General features: G+C 35.2%; 1 protein-coding gene across 8 annotated transcripts in view; it reads left to right on the forward strand.

Annotated features, from left to right (window-relative positions):
- The window catches only part of Ptprk (protein tyrosine phosphatase receptor type K), a 547,068-nt gene that overhangs the window by 433,264 nt on the left and 89,154 nt on the right, over positions 1 to 24,650 (forward strand). For all 8 annotated transcript variants that reach the window (XM_047559457.1, XM_047559451.1, XM_047559450.1 and 5 more), the window contains exons 12-13: positions 11,074 to 11,347; positions 14,638 to 14,674. In XM_047559457.1, coding sequence (XP_047415413.1) covers positions 11,074 to 11,347; positions 14,638 to 14,674 — 311 coding nt within the window. The remainder of the gene's footprint in view (positions 1 to 11,073; positions 11,348 to 14,637; positions 14,675 to 24,650) is intronic.

The following is a 24,650-nucleotide window of genomic DNA, read 5'->3' on the forward strand; positions in this document are numbered from 1 at the left end:
TGGGGGAACTTTAGAATGTGTAGAAGAAAATGAGAGGGAGGGGGGGTATGAAAAATGGTGGAATGAGACAGACATCATTACCCTATGTACATGTATGATTACAAGAATGGTATGAATCTGCATTGTGTACAACCATAGAAATTATGTACCCCATTTGTGTACTATGAATCAAAATGCAGTCTGTAAAAAATTAAAAGCTAAATAAAAAAAAACCCTCCAGACTAAAAACACAAATAACCCAATCAATAAATGAGCAAAAGAACTAAATAGACACTTCTCAAAAGAAAAAATACAAATGGCCAACAACTTTATGAAAAACAAAAAAATTCAACATCCCTAGCAAATGGGGAAATGCAAAACAAACTACACTAGGATTTCATCATACCCTAGTCAGAGTGGCAGTTATCAAGGACACGACCAACAATATACACTGGCTAGGATGTGGGGGGAAAGCTACATTCACATTGCCAATGGGACTGCAAATTAGTACAACCATATGGAAAGCTGTGTGGAGACTACTCAAAAAAACTAGGAATGGGACAACCATGTGACCCAGCTATCTCACTCCTCAGTATTTATCCAAAAGAACTAAAATCAGCCTACAGTAGTGATACAGCCATTTCAATGTTTCAGCAGCACAATTCACAAAAGCAAAATGATGGATTCAGTACAGATGCCCACCAACAGGTAAATGGATCATGAAAATGTGATATATATACATAATGGAGTTTTACTCAACCATAAAGAAGAATGAAATAATGGCATTTGTTTATAAATGGAAGGAAATGAAGAACATCATGCTAAGTGAAATAAACCAGAATCAGAAAGTCAAGGTCTAATGTTTTCTCTCATATGTGGAAACTAGAGCAAAGTAAGGAAAAGAAGGAAGAGGAGGCAGAGGAGGGAAAAGGATATCATAAATATATAAGGTCAATCAGCAGAGTGGGTAAAATATGAGGGAGGGATGGAAGAAGGGAAAGGGGTAGAAATATGGAATGAATTTCACAATAGCATGTTACGTATACATATGTAAATGTTCCCAAAAGAATCTCACCTCTATGTGTATGTAGAAAATACCAGTCAAAAATGAATAAATAAAGGAGTGAAAGGAGGATAGAGGAGAAGAGGGAGAACAAGGGTGGGAAGGAGGGAAGAAAGGAGAGAAATCGAGGTCAAAATCAGATTCCTTGCATGTCATACTTTGTTCAATGGACCCAAATATTATGTATAAATATAATGCTCTAATAAAAATGAAAAAAGAAAATGTGGTGCTAGTGGTGGGTTTTGAAGGAGAGGGAGACATAAGGCAGTCCCAGGGTCATTTTAAATAAAGGGAGAAGAGAAGGTATGGTAGGCCTTCCAAGTGATTGCAAAGCAAATGATGGGACTCATGACCTAATAAGGCGAGTTCAAGAACTGCGAGGAGTTCAGGTCATTGGCAGTGAAGGATATGTCAGAGAGGTGACAGCAGATGCTCAAGAGATGAGCAGGGGCCAGGAAGAGAGTCTGTGTAGTGCCAGCCTGAAAACTGAAAGTGGCCCCAGGGCTGCAAGCAACCATGTGCCATTTTACATTTTAGAAGGATGACTCTGGTAGGAACATGGAGAATGGAGACGGAAGCCTGGCAGGTCCCAGTGACTAGAGCTAATGGCCACCTTAAGACAGGGAAATTGGAACCACAGGCAAGCGCTGGGTGGCTCTCACACAAGGTCCTAGTTAGGTAGGATGTATGAGTCTTGGAAGGAAGGGAGACAGGGTGCAGACTTCAGATGAGAGATGATGGTAGCTTTTATTTTAGAAGTGGTAGCAGAGAAAAAAAAATTATCAAAGACCTTAAGTTATTGAATAGGAACAAATATTTTTAGCACCAATACCCCAAATCAAAATTGTACACTCTTCCTATGGAATGAAGAGTACTTTATCTCTAGGACATCATGGTGAGAATAGGAGTACCAGATTTCCCATTGAAAACCCCCGCTCTGGACAACACAGCACTTAGTAGCACCAGGCATGCAGGCCTCCTGTCACCCAGCAAGCCTGCCTAGCCCTACCGATGAGCAACACATGTGAGTTGATCTTGGCAAGTTGGTTCTACCAGTTGGTTCTAGTAAAACTCATTTTTTAATTTCATGATCATTCTAAAGATGGAAATTCACTGACTGACACAACTACAATGTTGCCCCTACTTATAACCTGTGAGACTAGTCATATGACTGTCATTCACTTGACAATCATTGCTATTTTATTCATTCAAAATTATTATGTCCCACTTTTAGAGTCAGTTCTGTAGAATGTAACTTCTTTAATTTTTCTCTAAACAGCAGAATATTGTAAAAATACAGAACAGTTCCTCTGTGATAACTCAGTTTATTTAAGGTATAATAAATGAATGTGCATTTTATTTCAGAATTTTTCAATTATAAGCTGTACCTTTGTTAAGTTGGCAAGAAGCTACCCAATCTAGAGTTAATTTATTTTCTGAGTATACTCTAATTTTGCATTTAAACCTATATTTTTAAAGTGAGGTAATTAGGATATAGAGTCATGAAAAAGAGTTCAAACCACTGTTTCTCTTCAATTAGGAAAAGAACTTGTCTAAAAAGTTCAGTGACAACATAACAGAAATACATATCTAAGCACAGATGTGATGCATTCAAATACATATATTAGTGGTCTTCCTTGGGTTACTTGGTTACTGTGTTAGTCACCTTTCCAATACTGTGACAGAATACCTGAGAAAATCGACTTAAAGGAGGAAACACTCATTTTAGCTTAGAGTTTCAGAGGTTTCAGTCCATTCTCACTTGGCTCCTTTGTTTTGGGGCCTATGGTGGAACAGATGGTGGAGCAAAGTTGCTCCCCTCAATGAGGCCAAGAAGCAAAGAGAGAGAAGAAATGGGCAGGGATAAAATATGCCTCTCAAAGGAATACTTCCAATGATCTGCTTCTTCCAACCAGGCACCACTTCCCCTAACCCAGTTAGCTATGAGTCCGTAAGTGGATTAATCCATTGATGAGGTCAGAGCCTTTATGATCTAATCACCTTCAAAGGTCCCACACATGACCTTTTGAGGGGCATTTAAGATCCAAACCACAACAGTCACAGAGATACAGCTTTAAGCAGCTCCCATCGTCATTCATTTATAGAATAGTCTGTTTTATCTCATAAGTTTAAAGAAATCACTAGCATGACAAAGAATTTATGTGAATTAGAAATAGAAGTGCCTTAAAATTGCAAAGATGAAAATACTCTTCGTTATTTTCTGTGCATAAAGAGCACAGGGTCCAAATTAAATAAAGGTTATTTTAATTTCATGTTTATACTTCAGAATCATAGTAGGTAGAATTGTTTCTAAAAGAAGGAATGCCCTTTCTGTTAAATCTCTCCAGCCTTTAGATGAAAGCACCCCCAGTCAACAGTTTCCTTCTGAACTTGTGTAAAACCTGGAGCCCCACCTAGCAAAACCACTCTCAAATTCCTGACCCACAGATACACTATGAGCTACTAAATATTTGTTGCTTTGAGCCACAGAGTTTTAGAGCAATGTGTTATGTAGGAGGAAATAACTAATACATGCATTCACTTAACTAAAATTTCCTCTTCCATCAAGTTTCTGCTCAAAGAATGTTTTATCACATAGGTCTCTCTTAACCTCTCCCTACAAAATAGGAGTCTCCACTCCCAGCATTTCCTTGTTCTCTTATTCTGCTTTATCTTCTTCAGAGCACTTATCTCTTCTTGACATATTATATATGTTTTGTTTTATTTATGTATTTTACTTATATTTTTCCACTGAAACGTAAGAAGAGACTTTGACTACTGTGTTCTTTTATTGCATCCCAAGTGCTGACAATAATTTGTGGCTTATCACAGGTGCCTAATAAATATTTAGTGACTAAATGTGGATATCACAATTGTTATAAGCACTATCTCTAATGAATTCATAATTTATTAAAGAAAACACATACACCTGAAGAATTTATTATAGTCTAATACCAACTAGTATTTGTTGTGTCCCATGTTCATGGTATGAGCAGTGAACTTTATTAAGAAAGGGATTCTGGGACTTATTTCAATCCCAGGATTTCTGGGGACACCTTTGGGATTCTGATACGTGGGTCTTGGGCACTATAGTAGGTGTCAGATTATTAGGTTGAAAAAAAATCCCATGTTTTTATGACTTCAACATCTGTATCATTCAACAACCTCCACCTCAAAAATTACCTCCATTGGCTTTAGCAGACAGAGTACTGAGGAGTGAACTAGTCAGAGAATGCTTTGTGGGAAAGCAGAAAAGCTAGATGAGGAGCAAAAAGGAAAACCTCAGCAGTGTATATAGTATGTTGAGGTGCCACTGGTCACACCAGTTTCAAATGGATAATATTTATCAGGAAATAGTAAGAGCGTGAACAGAAATATAAGCCCAGCGGTGTGGTAAGATATTAACCCCAGCATAAAGAGTACAGAATTTGACATGTGAAATAATGGGAGTGAAGAGAAAGGGAAAGAAATGGTATATTAAAAGACATTATCCAAACCTTCATCATGTTGGCTTAGGACCAGACTTCCTCAACATGTCTCCCAAAGCACAAGAAATAAAAGCAGGAATCAATAATTGGGATAGATTCAAACTAAGAAGCTTTTTCTCAGCAAAGAATACAATCAACAATGCGAAGAGAGAGCCTACAGAGTGGGAGAAAATCTTTGCCACACATACTTCAGATAGAGCACTAATCTCCAGAATTTATAAAGAACTCAAAAACTTTATACCAAGAATACAAATAACCCATCAATAAATGTAGCCCACACTTCACAGAAGATCTGCAAGCAGTCAATCAATATATGAAAAAATATTCAACATTTCCACTAATAAGAGAAATGTAAATCAAAACTACTCTAAGATTTCATTTCACCCCAGTTAGAATGGCTAGTATCAAGAATACAAGCAACAATAGGTGTTGGTGAGGATGTGGGGGAAAAGGTACATTCATACATTGCTAGGGGGGTTGCAAATTGGTGCAGCCACTCTGGAAAGCAGTATGGAGATTCCTTAAAAAACTTGAAATAGACCCACCATTTGACCCAACTATCCCACTCCTTGGTCTATACCCAAAGGATTTAAAAAACCAGCATACTACAGTAATGCAGTCACATCGATGTTTATAGCAGCTCAATTCACAACAGCTAGATTGTGGAACCAACCTAGATGCCCTTCAATAGATGAGCGAATAAAGAAACTGGTATATATATAATGGAATATTGTTCAGCCATAAAGAAGAATAAAATTATGGCACTTGCAGGTAAATGGATAAAATTGGAGAATATCATGCTAAGTGAAATAAGCCAAGCCCAAAAAATCAAAGGCCAAATGTTTTCCCTGATAAGTGGATGATGAAACATAATCGGGGTGGGGGGGATAAGAATAATGGAGGAACTTTGGATTCCATAGTGAGAAATGAGAGGAAGAAGGGGGCAGAGGTTCATATGAAAGATGGTGGAATGCAACAGATATCATTACCCTATGTACATGTATGTTTACAGGAATGATGTGAATCTGCATCGTGTACAACCATAGAAATGAAAAGCTGTATCCTATTCATAGACAACAAATCAAAATGTAGTCTGTAAAAATAAAATTAAACAAGATAGGTTACAGTGAGATAGGATTTATTAAAATTAATGCCAGGCTTTTGAGCTTTGCTGATTCAATTACTAAAAATTCAGTAACTAATGACTCCTCTATAGAAACAGGGAAGTCATGAGAGAAGCAGTTTGTGTGTTCAAGGTGGAGAGCAAGAATACAGTGGCAGCCAGGAATGGTAATTGAACTTTCACTCTCCTGATGGACAGAACGTGGACAGTGAGCAAGACACTCATGGAGTCTGTGGGATCTTGGAAAGTCTGTTCAGGAGAGGAAGAGTAAAACACTGGAGCTAGGGAACTTCCCTTAAAGCTTTAAGGAGGATTTTTTGGTAGATATGAGGAAGTTTATATACCATTGTATAATTTGTTATGTGCAAAGGGTTGCATAACCTAAAACTCTGAACATACAGAGAATTTACTTAGTAATGCGTTTTTTAAAATCTATGATAAATGGCGGAACTTTAGATTATGTAGAAGGAAATGAGAGGGGGGTACAAAAAATGGTGGAATGAGACAGACATCATTACCCTATGTACATGTATGATTACACGAATAATATGAATCTACATCATGTACAACCATAGAAACGAAATGATGTACCCCATTTGTATACAGTGAATCAAAATGCAGTCTGTAAAAAATTTTAAAATAAATAATTTTTTAAAAAATCTATGGCATTTTATTGCAGGTAATTTGGGGTTTAGCTCAACATTTTTTAATCACTAAATCAGGAAAACATGGCATTTTTTAATATAATCTCTTTTTAAGCTAATAGCAAAATTCCCTCATGTTTTCTTACCCTTTTGAAACTAAGGGGAAATTGTATAAGGAGAAATCATCATTTGGTCTTCCCCAAACTAAATATTACTATAACCCATGTTCAGTCAAATTTGATTAAAGTAGTTAGTGTCAGTTTGAGTTTTTAAATATCACAATTTGAGTATTGAATAAGGATCCATAATGTCAGTATATTGATTTGAACTTAATTGTATTAATATTTTTTAAATTTACTTAAAAGGAATGGGGAATATATGAAGTGTGGGCAGAATGAATAAACATATTAAAGTGGCTTTGGAATATGTTTAATTGCTAGAGTACTAAGTAATAATGTTTAGATCTAGTTAAAGTTAAGTACCATTAAATAATTAGACAACCATAACAATGAAAAAGTACAGACCCATTTCATGTCATCAGTCAAATCACTTTTAATTTGATTTCTCATTATTCTTTGTTCCTCAATCAATTTGTATTGATAAATTAGAAGGTGACAGGTATAGAAACAGATTTTCAAAAGTGCAAATATGTTTTTGGAGCATACCCTCTGAAAATCAATGAGGAAGAAAAGACAGTTTCTTTTAAGCATGAAATTTATAATTCTGTTTGCAGTTCCATCTCAAGTTGAATGAGCTTTCTCCCTATAGTGACTTCTGATTATTTTTATTGCTACTTTTTGCTATAAGAAGTTGCCATAATTACAGTAGATCTCTGTGTAGATTATACACAGGCCTTCTTCATGTGCATGAAGAACTATAGAAATAGGTTTGTACAGAGTGATAGGTCTTTGAAGGAACTGATTGAAGGCTGAGCCCAACTGATGACAGTAAAATGCCACTAGAACATTTTCAGCAGTATCATTACATGGAAAGCTAGTTTTCATTTTTCCTGTATTCTGGTCAGGTAGCATGCTGAGAGGGTTTGCAAAAGAAAGAGCAATACAACACACAGATGTGAACCTCAATTTTTAAACCCCAAAGGGGTATTTCTGGGTTATGTTATAGAAGATAAAGTACAATCAATTTCAGCTTGTTTGGGTGTACGGGAAAAAGGGAATATGAAAGACAATTTAAGATGACTCTGAAAATCTACTTCTGAGTGGCTTTCTCAAGTCACTTTAAATGCTTACCAGGGACAATTACAGGTTTGTAAGTGGGGACGGTTTTAAAGAAAGTAGATATTTTGGTTTGTGTTGTTGTTTTAAATTGCATCAAGCTTGAGGGTTAGAAAGCATTCTAAAAATAGAACTCTAACAATTTCAAAAATGAAAATCAAATATAATGTCCAAGATAGCTGGGACTTTGGTTCATCTCTCTTATCTTAAGTGCCTGTGTGGAACTAATATAATTATTGAGTAAATGAAGGAGTGAATTTAAAGTCACAGGAAGAAAGTTGAAGAAATCCATTATTCAAATAGCGTTCAGACTTTTTGAGGCAAAACAAAGTACTTTCATGCAGAAAGAAAAAGTGATTTGGATATGTCCTAAGTAAGTAAAAACATCAACACAAAAAGCAAAAGCAATTTATTCATTCCAAAAATGCTTATTTAAATTCCCATTATCCTTTATGAAACCATACTTGAATATAAAATGTGATGGCTATCGTATTAGTTTGTAGAGTTAAGCATAGTCGAGGTTGAAAAATATCCAGAATCTGAACTAAGTATGGTAACACGCAGACATCTGTCCTGGCAGTAGCAGGCTGGAGTGGGAGGGAATGAGGTGAGAAGATCTAACAATCTCCATATTGCTTTCTGTCTGATGTCAATCATCACACAAAGAATATTTTAGAAAATATGCTTGGAAGCCAATTTACCGAAGTCTTTTTATATGTATACTTGTTAGTCTGCTGGAGTTGCTCTAACAAAATTCAGGGTAGCTTAAACAGCATGTTTTTAGTTCTCACAGTTCTAAAGGCTAGAAATTCTATGATCAGGTACTGGAAGATTCAGTTCTTGATGAGAGCCTCTCATCTTAACCAAATTACTTTCCAAAGACCCCCATCTCCAAATATCATCACATTGGAGGTTAGGGTTTTAACATGTAACTTTTGGGAGAACTCAAAATTCACTCTTAACAGTATAGTATAAAACAGAAAAGAAGGAATGAGGCTCATAATATAGTTTTAATGATAGCTGAATTTCTCTTTGCTTTAGTTTCTCAATAGTAACAAAAATGTAACACTTCATTTCTTCCATGACCATTCAAGGACTAAATGAATAATACTGTTAAATAAAATATGCATTGGAAGATTAAAATGTATGTTAATTGAGTGTTTGTATGTATGTATAGAAATATTTTTCTTAATTTTATATAAAATTGAAATAATTTCTCTTTCATTTAATTGAAAATTGTGCCAAATCTGAAAGTTCAATCCAAGGTATTAATTTTTATCTTCTGTGGAATCATACTCAAGTTTCTTTCCCAAAGAGCAGATCCTTTTTGATCCTTCTCTCTTCTCTTCTCTTACACTGGCAGTTTGCTTTGCTCCTAATAAATCCAGAGAGCCCTAAGCTATCTGGCACAAAGTATCCTTATTTGAAATGTGAGATCTATGTCAATTTAATAGAATTAGAAGACTGAATATTCAGTAGATTTTCTTGGTTTCTGTAGGTGTATGGGATCATTCAAGAGAAATGTATTTTTTGAGGATTAGGTTGAATTATTAGCATGGACGAGTAGTTGTCATTATTGTTCATTAGGACAAGAATATAAGGTCAGATCTGCCTAGGGCGTATGCATGTGTGAGTTTATAAGCATACATGGATATATCTACAGGATCTACAAAGATAATGTATAAATATGAATTATAAATTAGAATAAAACAAGAAAAGGGTTAGGTTTACTTAACATAACATACATCAACTATGATCGTTCCTTTCTTCATTCTCTGGGGCAATGCTTACGTGTGTCCTGTATTTTAAAATTGACAAGTGCCTGCTCTGTGGATGCCTCAGAGAGCATGCACCTTGTCAGTAGCATTCCTACAAGCTTAGTGACCCAACTTGGCAGAGGTACAGAGAGCGATGCAGTACATGTAATTTGAAATAGTGTAGACTTCTGTCTCAGTTACTTGCTCAAATCACAATTTCTGGCATTAATACAATTTCTGTCCTCTTTCACGAGGTAAGGGGATAGATACCAGCCTTCCACTGTCTTGCAACTTTTTTATGAAAACTGGGAAATTTAATAATTAGGGAGAAAAGAATTGTTGTGTAAATTATAATTTAATCCTTCTGTTTAATCCATGAAAGCCTTTTGCTTGTAGGAATATTTATATTTATATATTCATATTTATATTGATATAAATATGTAAGTATAGTGTTATATATACACAAGATTTGAAATTTTATACCAGATTCTAAACTTTTAATTTTTTGACATGCAAATTCAGTGTGCGCATGCTCTCCCTCTTCCTCTCTCTCTCTCTCCCTCTCTACCCCAAACCCCTCCTTTCTTTCTCTTTATGGAAGTCTGTTATCTTCTCCTGCTGAAGATGCATGGAACAATGGCTGTTTTCCCTGTGTAGAAGGAATAAAAGGAATAATTGCCTAAGCTCTTAAGATTCAACAAGCAGCCCTATACAGAGTTCATTTATACTGAATTTACACAAACTACAGCATTGCATTTTCTTATAACTTTCAGTAATTTTGATATGTATTTCTTTTAAACATATTAATAATACATTACATATTTTAATAATGTCAAGTTTCCTAAATGTCCTATACATCAATATTTTCCCCACCAAGGAATTTTCTACAAAGGAAGAATTATATTAATATATCAGTTTCATAAACTCATCAAAAAAAGAATTGTTAGAGATCAGGGAAATCTTTTAAAGTTGCTTTTTTTTTTTTTTTTTTTCCTTTCCTGTACAAAATAACAGCTAATGTAGAAAAGTTTCAAGACATTCAAGAAAGGTATTAGAAGGTTCAGGTTAGAGCTTTAATAGGCCAAATGCCATCTGTTTCTGCAATTTGTAACATTTTATTATTAACAACTCCAGAAGAGGGAGGCGGTCTATTTCAGTGGCGAGGACAGATTTCCGTCCATCTGTGCTGGTATTGCCGCATGTCACTTGTACTTTGGATCTGCGTAGCTCAGAGCCAATGTAGATGCCGTGGCAAGGTCAAGAGGTGGGGAAGCCTGTCAGCACATTCTGTCTCCAAGGCTGTGACAACTGCAACACGGTGCTTCCAACTCCACCCTGAGGCCGTCATTCTGTTGGGCCTTGGAGCTGGGCCTTCCGTGGTATCATTTCAGGAGAAAATGTTAACTTTAAACATTTTAAAATATCAGACAAAGAATTTAATCTTTGATGTGACTCTGGTTAATGTCAGGTTCCTTATTAGAGGATCTCATCTCTCAGTATTTAAGAATATGAGGGTTCTGTGATGATGGTTCTTACTGTTTTTTTTTTTTGTTTTTTTTTTTTCTCAGTTCCTTTTAAACTGTGCTGGTAAGGGGCACAGAATGCATGGGATATTCTGTTTTATTGCAAAATAGATGATAGCAAGAATGCAACGGGTTAAGACTGAGTTTACACACTTTACGATGAAGCATGTTCACTTTTAAACCTCTTGTTCTTTAATAAACAAAACAACTTAATATCTCAAATTTATAAGTGTGTACTTTTTTCTTCTCTTTTCCCAAAAGTGCTTATCAAATTGTTGTGGAGGAGCTACACCCACATCGAACGAAGAGAGAAGCCGGGGCCATGGAGTGCTATCAGGTTCCTGTCACCTACCAAAATGCCATGAGTGGGGGAGCACCCTATTACTTTGCTGCAGAATTACCCCCTGGGAATCTACCTGAACCTGCTCCATTCACAGTAGGTGACAATCGGACCTATCAAGGCTTCTGGAACCCTCCACTGGCTCCACGAAAAGGATACAACATCTATTTCCAGGCAATGAGCAGCGTGGAGAAGGTAAGCTTCCTCTGAGATTTGACTTTTCATTGCTCAGAGGAAAAGCTAGAGCCTCATTTTACAAATAATCAGTAGCATTTGTCAAGAAAAAGCAAATAAAAAAATAAAATAAAAAGCAAGAAGAGAAAATCGATGTGTAAGGGCGTTGTTTCTGTTGCCAACAGTGTGCAGTTTGGGGCTGACTGGAGAGGGCCGGGGCGGCATGCCAGTTCCATTTCACAGGATTCCTGTTTCCTAGTAACTGCTTCTGCTTGGGCCTTCTTCAGGAAAGCCCACAATGGCAATTGTGAGTAAAATGATTTGAAAAGGCGGGGGTGCTGCTGCCGGGACTCCACCCCCAGTAAATTTCAGGCATTGTTCTGCCTTCCTTGCTCAGTAGTGGCACACTTCTAAAGATTAAATTTACTGCAGGATAAACAGAATGCACGTTCCACAGCAGGCTAATAGACCCTTATAAACTTTTCAGGGGATACAAGCCAAATAGTAAATAACAAGTAACAATCCTCTGATTACAAAGTAATAGGACGCCTGTGGTATAGCTGACAGAACTTAACAGACGGTGCCTGGCGATGGCGAGATGGCTGTGCCATTACAGAAGTCTGCTCCCCGTTTCCCTGGCGGCCCCTCCTTTTTCCATTTTGGACACAGTTGTTTTTGAACACTGCTGCTGATCCCAAATGAATATTGAAGAGGAACACACAACAGGACATTAGAAACTGCCCGTGGTTCCCTATGTGGAGAAACAACCTGGCCTTTTGTGCCTCTTGCTGTTCTCTTTGAAAAATTTTCTCTCCTAAAAACTTATTTTATTTTTACTTATTTGTTTATATTTTGGCAGAGAGGGACAGAAAAACAAAATTACTGAGAATAGAAGCTTCCATCATTTAAAGTCCATTTGAATAATGACATTCTGATGGACTTGTAGCTATATAAGAAATTGCCAGTTTTGTATAATTGAGTCCCAAGGTGGGTACCTTGGGAGATGATGTGATATCTAATTGCATCAGTCATTTTATGTCTTGGAATAGTTTAATTGGAAGACATATCCCATTTGCATTTCTACAGGGGCATAAAAACTTGGGTATTGATAAGCTGCTTTTGAATGAACGTGTTATCTTTCTGCTTACAAATATGGTTGACTTATAGTTTATGGCAAAGAAAAATGCCACAGACTTTTCAGAGATATTCTCCAAAGCCAGAGTATGTTCATGGAAGAAGATGCTCTTCTCTCCTTCTGGTTCCCTTCTACACAGATGGGAGTCTTCAGAAGCTAGACCAATGCCTACTTCCTGTATACACATCATTGCAGAGCACTGGTGTAACTGGGATGCTCCAAAAAGAACAATATGAGAGTTATCAATTCATTCTGTGTATTAAGTAGCACAAAGATAGGAAACAGTCTTTTATTTGAATTTCTTTAAAGAGGTGAGAATTTTCAAATTAACTTTTGTGACTTGGTTTGTTGTATGGGAAGAGTGTTAATGAGTGTTTGTTACTTATAAAGAATTTTCTTTGGCACAGTTTAAAGGCTTTGATATGAGTTTTCTCTTCTGATATATCTACTACATTGTAGTTTAATCAAAGTTCAGAGTAGCAACAATGTATTTCACAATCTTTTTGGTGAAGAATTTTAAAATTGATGTGGCTCCCACCAACAGAGACTGGAAATGCCTAAAGAAAGTCAACAAAGTTTCTTTTAGGAAATCAGAATTTCTTTGGGCTTTACGGGAATATGAAAAATGCTCTTAAGAGTTTACTATGAAGGTCAAGGATCACAATTAAATAATAAAAATACACAATCTTTTTTTAATTACTAATTCTCTCATTAGTGTTCTATTTTAATTTCAAAATAAACACAAGATGAAATGATAAATTGCTTCATCAACATATGGAACTATTCAAGATGATGTTGAAAATGCATCTTGAAGACAAATAGCCTGTTTCAGAAAAATCTATTTCCAATGTGTGAGAACCTGCCTTCAAAGATAGATAGGACTGAGGGACTTAAGAAGGAGGAGAAGAGACACAGCATTGCACAGAATGAAATTTATTAGGAACCTGGGTATTTGGGGCAGGAGTGAAGCAAGAAGATACCACAGCCCAAGGAAGGAGGAAAGTGTTTACATGCTAAGCTAGACAAAAATGGACCATGACAACTGGAATGTACCTGGGCTTTTTCAAATACTAGTAATATGTCCAACTTTGAGAAACAGTCTAGTTGTCAGTGGCTGGCACGATACACTCAGCCATCTTAATGACTTTGTCCTACTATAGGGTTTGTGATGTGTGCCAGGGCATCTGATGGGCAAAATGGCAATGGTAGCCAAGGCAGTTGTAGTCAGATCATGCTGCCTCCAGATAGCCTCTGACCCCTGGCTTTGATGCCTTTTCAAAGTTGTGGTGCGTTCAACGATAGACACCAACTAAACTGAGTCTTTGAGAAGTGGGGCACAGGCCCTAAATTAGCTGTGGGGACACGCATCTCCTATTACCACCCCAAAGTGTTGAAAGTATAGTAATCCCTCTTGCCACTTTTGCTTCTACCTTTTTCTACCCTGTTGTCTGGCAAGATGTAGAAAATAATCTATATTGAAAAACATTTAACAACTAAACTAAAAGAAAAGATAGAACTGATAAATGATCCTGCAATGGTGATGCAGTGTTTTGAGGACCTTTCTAACTACTGTCTCTTAGCTCTTTAATCATGCTATGATCCAAGTGAGAGTATGTAACATTCAGTTTTGATCTGAGACTACAACCATCAGGTGAAAATTGAATGTATATTTTGTTCTGATTTACATTAGTTTTGGAAACATATTTGCCTTTATGATGGCTTTAGAATCAACAATAAATGCAAATATAATTCTACCCTACTTGACCTGGATAAACTAGCCTGCTTTGTTAGAAGGTAAAAAGAGATGCTAATATCTTTAGAAAATGCTAGAAATTTTCTTAAAATATTTATTTTACATTTTGAGCAATTCTCTGAGAAAATATATCAAAAAAACATAAACTTCCTTAATATTGTAATTCTCCAACAAAAAAAATTCTTAAAATTTCATGTAACAACCATTTTGCTTACCAGGTACCTCTGGCACACATCCTAAACCCTATAGGATAAGCAAAGTCATTAAAAAAATCAGCCAAGAAGAGCCCGAGAGTCTCAACATTGTACTTCTATTTAATCCTATTTTATGACCATGGATTGATCTTATTCATTGTTATAGTTTATGAAATAGGAAGCCTTATCTATATACATTGATTGTTTTCTTTCATTTTTACTCCACCAGGAAACTAAAACCCAGTGTGTACGAATTGCTACAAAAGGTAAGAGGTTTGCCTTTACTTCTCTTTTTTTAAATCCATTCACCACCTTTTTAAAATGAAAGAGCTTAGTTCCCTGCTTCAGGCTAATTAAATATGGCATTTCTATTACTGAGTATTTGTAGTAGGACCCAGTTAAATCACCAGTCAAGTTTTCTAATCACTTGAGTGTCTTGAACACATAATGGGGTGCTCCATCCCATCCTCTAATACTTGACTAAAGGAATCTTGTTATGAGAATAGGAAGGATTTAGAAAACCTTAGAAAGACTTCTTTCTTTCTGCCATTTAGTAAAGGCAGGTCTGTGGGGCTGATCAAGCGATATATTAGGGAAAAAAAACTTAGTAATAGCAGTTGAAAATAGCAAGTCACTTGTTTCAAAACCACTGTAACTTTCTGTGATCCAGGCTCATACCAAAAAAAAAAAAGAACAAAGCTAATTAATTCAATAAATATATAAAAGTTTAGGTGTGGAGATTGCTCCATATTTTCATCAGTCATATATTTGGATTAAAGATTAATTTTCTTTTTTAATTCTACTAATGTTGAGAGATTACATATGTGATAGCTAATCGCCAGGGCAGTTCCTGCTGACTTGACCTATGATGACTCAGTTACCTAATTTCTTTGAGAGGAAAAAATACTGTCATCCTTGAATGAGTGTTTAGAGTTCAAAGTGTGGAGGGGGAATCTCCACATCTCTGTGTTTATAGTCCTTCATTTAAGAGTTATTTGATTGTGTACACGAGGGAGAGATAGCTACTTCTTCATGTGTTCTAGCAAGAGAAATAATAAAAAGCTGCCTGCATGCAGCCAGGGGCTCCTCAGAGGGTAGTCCTCTGGGTGGATTGTTGCCAGAATTAGTATTAGACCCACATTCATGAGCAGCAGTGGAGTCATTGGGGGCTCAAATGAATAGCCATATTCTGGGTATACTGGCATGTTTCCTTTTATCATTTTTCTCCATCTAATCATCAATCTGCTCAATTAGCATTTGTGTTTTACTCTTGATTTGTAAAGGCAATATAGATTTTTCCCTTGACTCATGAGAATAAAGAGACTTCACAGAAGAAAAAATAAACATACTTGTTCAATTCAAATACTGATTCCTCATGATAATTTTAAAAAAATTAAGCAGGCTTTTTTAAAAAGTAAAGGGAAAATATATTCAGGGGAATGTAGTGCATAAGAATTATTTTTATTTTTAAAACGTAGCTTACAGATCAGGACTTAGAGTTGAAATTTTTACAGTTTAATGGCAGAAAACATTAAGTATGTATCACCTGTGCTTTCCAGATTTAAAGTAGAGCTAGTAATGTAAAAGGGTCTCACATCAGCCTCTGAAAAATTTCTTTAGCTAGGGTAATGCTACATTTCTAGAACTCAGGAAAGAAAGCTATAAATGATTCTGAACATTTCAAGTTTCTTTTGCTTTTGAATGATCTGCTTAAGTATCATTTTGTCCTTCTCTGAATACAATTAAAATTATGCTGACAAATACTTTGTAATATTTAGATTGCAACTTGAGCTCTTAGAAACCAATCTTACTATGTGGCATAGAATATTTGCCAGAAACATTAAGAAGAAAGTTTTGTGGTAGTTATTTTAGGTTGACAGAATGGTGCAGTGTGTAAGAGAAAGGACACTGGACTTAGACTATCTGGCTTCACAACTCAATTTTGTCCCTTAGTAATTCTTTAGCATTGGACAAAGTATATAAGGTCTTATTCCCAAAATAAGAGTACCTGCCCCTTATTTTTATTGAGGATTAAAATAATTTATACAATAGTCCCTTCTTAGCTGAAATTTTGCTTCCACTTCTTAAGTTACAGGCAGTCAACCACATCCTCAAATATTAAATGGAAAATTCCGGAAGGAACAATTCTTAAATTTTAAATTGTGTGCCATTCTGAGTAGTGTGATAAAATCTCACACTGTCCTGTTCTGTTCTGCCCAGGACTTTCACCATCCCTTTGTCCAGTGTCTCACACAGAATTTGCTACCTAACCATTAGTCACTTAGTAGCCACCTGGGTTATCAGATCAATTTTTGAGATATTGCTTTGCCTTGTGTTCAGGTTAACCTGATTTTATTTAATAATGCCCCAAGCTGCAAGAATAGTGAAGCTGCCAATGTTATTAGAATATATTGTTACAATTGTAATATTTTATTATAATTATTATTAATTCTTACTGTACCCAATTTATAAATTAAACATCATTATAGATATGTATGTAGAGTGAAGAAAAAAAACATAGTATATAGAGTTTGGGACTATTGTGGTTTCAGGCAACTACTGGAGGTCTTAGAACGTGTTTCCCACAGAGAGGGGGCTGCTACTGTACTGTGAATTTTTATAAATGTTACACATGTGTTAACTGCTGACTTATCATCCTCATAACTTTTCACCTTACTTCAGAGAGACATAATTTATGTTATACAGTTATAAAAGAAATTTGTATAAATGCTAAACTTACTAAACTTTCATGATAGAAATTGCTTAGGGAAAACCTAGGATGATTTTTATTTATTCTTTCAATGTTTCTACCTATATCTGATGTATTTTTTGCTCTGAAGACTTTTACTTATAAGATCTTTACTTATAGGAAAACCACATTTATAAAATATCATCAATTTATCACATGACTATATTTTAAGCTAACACCAGGTAGGTATGGTCAACTTTGGTATGAAATTTTTTGATATGAAAATAAAAATTTTCTGGGAGGACATTTTGAAGACACAGTTTCTAGTCAAAAGAGCATAATCATATTGACCATGAAGGAACTCAAAGAAGCCCTCTGATAAAGAACAATAATTAAATGTGTATATGTTGGAAAAAATCTGTTAAACTACATATGTAAAATGTGTAAATTTTACTATTATAAATGTGCCTATATATCAGCACAAGAGTAGGTAGGTATTTCTCAATTTAAAATAAATAAAAACTAATCAAACATTAAAAATGGCATGACCATAGGTAGAAGCAACACATAGTGCACAGGGAATCTCTGCGATTTGGAGGGCTATCCTGATGCATGGTTGTAGGTGTGCCTCCATGAACAACATGGGTCATTACTCTTCATGCCCCTTCCAATGAGTGGGATATCCCTGCCCAGGACTGCCTGGGCCAAACACACAGTATAGAAAGGACCTTCCTTTATCCTGCAGGACTCCCATGGCGTGTCTTGTGTCTCATCTGCCCATCAGTCAGACCCTGACCTGGACCTATCAGCATAGCCTCAGGTGTGAGTGAAGGTGCTGGAACACTCCTTTCCTAATCTCCTTCCTGCCCAGGTCAGCTTCGCTGAAAAGAACTAGGTTCCCTGGAAATCCTGGAGTTGCTCTATAAGGCTTTCCAGTTTGCAGTGACCTTTCACCACACAAACTTGGTTCAAACCATATATAATAGTGCCCTGCTTTTTCTTGTATTCTTAAATTAGCTAAATTTAATGCTGTCATATACATCATGGTATGATTGTATGATTATCTTATACATCACTGTGACAGGAACAAGTGCAATATAAGAGTCATATAAGTATAACAAATATTTGTTGAATCCATAATTAGAATTTAAACTAAATTTAGGATAGGTGTTTCAGGTATAGTCACAGTACTATCTGAAATTCTAAAAGTATTAGGATAGTTTATGATGTGTTAAGACAAATTAATATACAACTGGAGTGGTTCTTTTTTGCCTATTTAAATGTACATTTATATTGTGATATATATTTTACCTTCTAATACAGAATACTTTTTCCCAAGGTTGAGACCCTATTTGATTCTATGTGGAACATAGTTGGTTAGAAATATAGTTTATAAACTATATTTAGGATTTATAATCCTAATCTTTCTCTGTATCAGTTTTATTCAAATGAATTTTCTTGTGAATTCAGTGATAATCAATGATTTTTTATTCATTCAAATGACTACTTGTTAGGATAAATTCAAAGATAGTTTAGCTGATATTCTCTTCTCAACTTGGTCACTGCTATTCTTATAACTATATCCTATTCTATAGCTTCTTTCCTCGCCTGCTGTGCACATTTCAATATGAAGGGCTTATTCTATTGATTTAGTCAGAATTAAAGATTGCAATGTATCAGAGCAGAGGGTCCAAAGGAAATCTATTACCTCTTAAGACTTAGATTCTGGAGGTAATCATTAAGATAAAAGATTGAAATTCTATTAAGTGCTATATGAATGAATATAACTCAATGGCACAAGAATGTATCATGTTTTGTTAAGGAGAACCTCTGACTTCATTAAATGTATTTAAATTTTATAGTCAAAGTAAAAATAAGAACTCTGAATATCTTTTATGGTTCTTAAACATAATATTAGAGCTAAAAATTGAAAGGGGCTATCATGTGTGCTCTTTCAGTCTTCTTTTCATAATACTTTGAATTATTCTTAATGTTGGCACCATTCTCTAATACCTAATGCACATCTGGAATAATCTGTGTCTAATGATTTCTTCTTAAGTCACCACAAAATAGACACTATCTTTCTACCCCTATTGTTAGAGTAAGTAGAATTTCTTCCCATCTTGTTTCCAGAAAAATATACTGCTCACCAAAGCAGAAAAGGCCATGAGCTGAAGATCTTCAAAAGGTTATGCTCACTCTTCAGTCCAATCCTAAATGACCTGGAAGTTAAATAATTTTTTAAATTTAAAACCAGGGAGATTATTATTTGCATGTGGAATATTATGCTTCTGATTATTTCTGATAGAGTCATAGTAATGAGATGCTAGTAGATAGGGATGAATAAGAAAAGTAAATAGCAAAAGGAAGAATGGTATAGGGAAAGAGGGTTAAGTGGTTCTCAGTTTATCCTTGCTACCTACTTCCAGATGAGTTATGAAGTAGGCAGATAGTTTTAGTAAAGTTTTTCACTGCTATGACTAAAAGCCCCAACGAGAACAATTGTAGAGCAAGAAAGGTTTATTTAGGGGCTCATGGTACATTGTTTCAGAGGCCTCAATCCATAAGAAGCAGGCTCCATTCCTCGGGGCCCAAGGTGAGGCAGAACATCATGGCAGAAGAGGGTGGCAGAGGGAAACAGCTCACATAGATAATCAGGAAGAGAGAGAGACTCCACTCACCAGATATAAAATATAACCCAAAACCACACGCCAATTCCCATCTCTTCCAGTCACATCCTACCACTTCATTTACCACTCAGTTAATTCCTATCAGGGGATTAATTCCCTAATTGGGTTAAGACTCTTATAACTCAATCATTTGTCCTCTGGACCTTCTTGCATTGTCTCACACATGAGCTTTTGCGATACACCACATCTGAACCATAACACAGATGGTGATCGAAGGAGTTTCCATAGCCAGCACTTAACTCTACCTATAAATACTCATTTTCATGAATTCTTAAGGATAACTCAAGCATTTTTATAGTTTTAGAAATTAAAACTTGTTACCACTCTTTCCTGAGAAGCCCACTGGCTTAGATTTATGGCTCAGTCTATAGGACAGGAAGGATGGCATTAATGCTAGAGATGATCAAACTGTCACTATTCACTTCATAAAGGACTGTTTCTAACCTAAATAATAATTGTATAACCAAATACTTAGGGAAAACGGGAAAATAGCAGATTTCCCTTGGGGAAAACCCAGGGGAAGTAATTGAAAATCCATTTCAGAAAATAATTCATTAAGATTGATGATTATATAATTAATGTTAAAAATCAATAGCATATTGGCAACAATTATTTTCAATATACAATGTGTCTAAATAAAACCAGAGTAAGAATATACCTAATGAGAGATACATAATACTTCTACACTGAAAAATACAATATGTTATTGAGAGAAAGTAAACAAGACATAAATGAATAGAAAGACATGCCAAGTTCCTAGGTTAGATGACTCAGTATTGGTAAAATGTCAATTCTTCCTATATGAATCTATAGACTCAAAACAATCAGAAATCTAATTTCTTTTCAAAATGGACAGTCTGATTCTGACATTAAAATGGAAATGCAGAGGACCAACAAAATTTATGGAAATCCTAAAGAAAAATAGTTTCTGGATGTCATCAAATCTCATTATAAAGTTATAGCAATTCAGTGTACTATTAGGATACAAATAGATAATCTGCCTAATGAAAGAGAAAATACAGACCCAGACATACACGTATGTGGTTACCTTATTTTTGACAAAGGTAGAACTCCAGGGAGGAGGGAAAGAGATACCATCTTCAACAAATGGTACTGGTTTTCAATCTATATGGAAAATGTTTTTGACTGCTAATCACAATATGTTAAAAAAACATGGAACTAAATGTCAAAAGTAAAACATTATAGATTTTAGAAGGCAATACCAGAAAACCACTTCTTGGTATCAGAATAGACAGTGGTTTCTTAACAGGTGACAAAAATTGTGCTCTTCATTAAAAGAAAAAAGTGATAAGTTCCATGTAAGACCATCTTTTCATCAGAGACCACTATATGCAGATCAAAATACCACTTATGGTAAGAAAAAAATAATTACAATAAATATATCCCCCAAAAGACTTATATTTAAAACTTTTAAAATATTACAAATCAATAAGAAAAGGAGATGTCTATTAGAAAGTTGACAAATTAACATTTAACAGAAAAGGATATCCGAATAATCAATAAATCTATGAAATGATACTCAACAAGAAAATACAAATTGAAACCACAACATGATTCCATTATACCCATTCCTAAGTTGGTAAAATTGAAAAGTGTAGAAGATACCAAACATTGGTAAGGATGTAGAGCAACTGAAAATCTTATGCTGTGCTGCTGGTAGAAGTTAACATAATATAATCACTTGGAAAATTGCCCAGCAGCACACATTGAAGGTACACTAATCAGTAGCCCAGTAATTCCATTCCTAGGAATATTCTCAAAAGAAATATGTGTGTGGATGCACCAAAAAACATGTAGTACAAAGCATATAGCAGAAGTATTTGCAAAAGCCACAATCTGGAAACACCTAACAATAGTCATTAGTACACTGGTTATATTGATTGAGTATATTCACACAATGCAATGCCCTAAAGCAAAGAATATAAACATCTATACTTACACACATACTGTACATGAAAAAATAAGCATCATTTGAATGAAAGAAGCTATACATAAAAGAATATACTCTTTATTGTTCCATTTATAAAGTGAAAAATGAAATGCCTACTGAAAGAATAAAGTTATGTGCAATTTCTATATAGATGTATGACAATTTAAATATATGATCCAGATATATATGTGTGTGAGGGGTTCGTGAGACTACTCTGGGTTTGGTGATTCTCTAGGAGGTCTTCCAGTCATATTTAAGAGTGGTTTTCATGGCTGTGATGATTACATAAAAGTATACAAAGCAAAATTAGCAAAGGGAAAATTCACATGACCAAAGTTCAGAGGAGACCAGGAACAAGTTTTCAAGGAGCCACAGAACATTCTTAATTTCTCCAGGATTGAACTGGGGCAACACAAATGAAATGTCTATCAGGGAAGCTAATTAAAGATTGAGTGCCCAAGATTTTTATTGGGTGCTAGTCACATAGACATCCTCTGCTTAGCAGTATGGAGATTTTTTATTTCCCCAAAAGGAAGGCATATTTCTGCATGAACTACTTTGTTTGCATAATTTGGGGACAGTAATCAACTCTTAACAATTATGGAATGATGGGAACCCTCTCCAAATCCAAGTTCCCTGACACCAAGTTCCCTGACAACAGCCAAGGGTCAACCTTGCAAACAGCCTTTCTGTAAATAGCAGTCGAGCCTCCTGGTTAACCTTTCCTGGACAATATCTATCTAAAATGTCCCAAGAGATTAAAAAAATTGAAATTGGAGAGAATCACAAATGTTATACATACTATATAGAAAGTAGAAAATTTGATATTTGAAAAATGATTAATCATAATTAATTCTAAGGGAAGGAGGAATGTGAATGTGAGTAATAATTTAATGACCCCCATTTGTTGAGAGGATTGGTATATCTAATCACCCATGGATTGAGGCCTCCTCTAAGCTTGCTCTAGCTAGAGACTATGGACTTATTGGTGACTTAAAACACTCTGAAAAGCAATTCTTGAAAATACTTATTAGAACCTTTTAAGAAATTATATTTTATTTTGTCATTTGCCTTTAGGATTGTGTACCCACTCACACCTCAGTTCATTGTTTCAGTTAGTCTTTGAGAATAATGAAGCAATTTTGTCTTCCCACTACCTATTTTTAACTGTTTTTCAATACCCAATGTATATATGATTCGGGTTTTCAGATTCTTTCCTGAATAGGTAAGTATAGCTCTGCGAGGACATATTTCATATATGAGAAAAGAAAGTAACAGACAAACCAAACTAATGTGTAGTTTGCGAATTGTGGTGATACATAAAACTAATATTGAACAGAAGATTAAGGGAAGATAGATAATAAATGTTGGGAACATTCTATCTAACCCTAAAAACCCAACTTTAGGCCCTTCATTGATGTTCCTTACTCAGATTCGCTATTACTGAGCCAAATCTGGAAACCAGTGAAATTAAAGAGGAGAAGGGGGAAGAACACAGAAGTAGCTTCATAGAGGCATCTGTAGGTCATCCCCAAATCATATTTCACTTAGAACGAGCATCAACCTAAGTGAACAAACAGGAAAAAAAGTAAGACATGTACTCCACTTTGCTTACGCTGATCCCAGGATTACTTCCAGGACTAGCAGGCCTGGGAACTGATTGATGGATCCTGTGGGGAAAGCAGCCAGTGTTTAGGAATGCCATTAGCAATGGGAGAAATGCTGAGGCAAAGACTTGAAAATATTAAGAAGATGGAAAGAAATAAAAATTATAAAATAAAGACATCAGTAAAAATTCTGTATTACCAAATAAATGAATGGGTAGAAATGGATAGGAAAAAAGACATCTCACTCTCTATTCATTATTTAAATTTTCAGTCACATTTACATTATAAAAATTAAACTAAATATCATAGGGTTAGTTTATTTATATGTGTAAGCTATAGATTATTTTTAACTTAAAATATTTCTTTTCAGTTTGGGCTATTGTTTTACATGTATTTTTCTCATTCTTTGATAAATTCTTTTTTACGTTCTATGGGAGTATTGTTTTTAAAAATTGGAATCTGTGGATTTTTTATGAAAATAAACTTCATAACCCTCTATTCACTAAAGATAATGTACAATGGAAATGGGGTTGAACATAATTAATTTTAAGGATTGATGTATGACCAACAATAATAGATATTAACTTTCTAGTAAAGTACTTTACATGTGAGACATTTTCAGTAAATGTCTATTATAGCTCCTTCTTATTATTTTCATTGTTAACATTCATAATTACTCATGGTTAGGAAGCTAAGAGAAGGATTTTATGGAGTTAGAAGCATATTAAATTGTACTTTGAGAGATGGATGTTATTTTGTCAGTTGGAAATGAAAAGCAAGATAATTCAAGATAGAAGTAATTAGGTAGAACAAAAGCTTGAGGACTAGAAAATATATCATCTTATACCAAAAGAATAATGGTTTCATAGTATAGTAAGTCTCATTTATGTTGAATGTAGAGGAAGAAAAGACTAGAAAGTTTATATTCCTGTTCGACAGGGCCTTGAAATCCAACTGCACTGCAAAGACAAGAGTGACAATGAGAGTTTTTGAAAGGATGGCAACTAAATTCCAGTTCTGTGTAATATTTTCAGTATTAAAAAAAAAAAACTCTTAATAGCACATATATTACATTGATGCAGGAAGAGAGTAGAAGTGAGAAAAAAAAAAGTATTTGAAAACTTGGTGCAGACTTTCCCCCCTTCTTTCCCAGCCTTTTCTCTTCCTACATTTCTTAAGCAGTTCATCCCAAATCCATTAAGGTAGAGCAGAGCAAGAACATATGCACAGTTGGAATGGGGAGAAGCCGCAAACCCACAGAGCAGCTCAGAACCTGAGCACGTGAGGGAGGCAGTCCCACAGAGC

This window comes from Sciurus carolinensis, chromosome 7 (genome assembly GCF_902686445.1).
Source record: "Sciurus carolinensis chromosome 7, mSciCar1.2, whole genome shotgun sequence".
Lineage (NCBI taxonomy): Eukaryota > Metazoa > Chordata > Mammalia > Rodentia > Sciuridae > Sciurus > Sciurus carolinensis.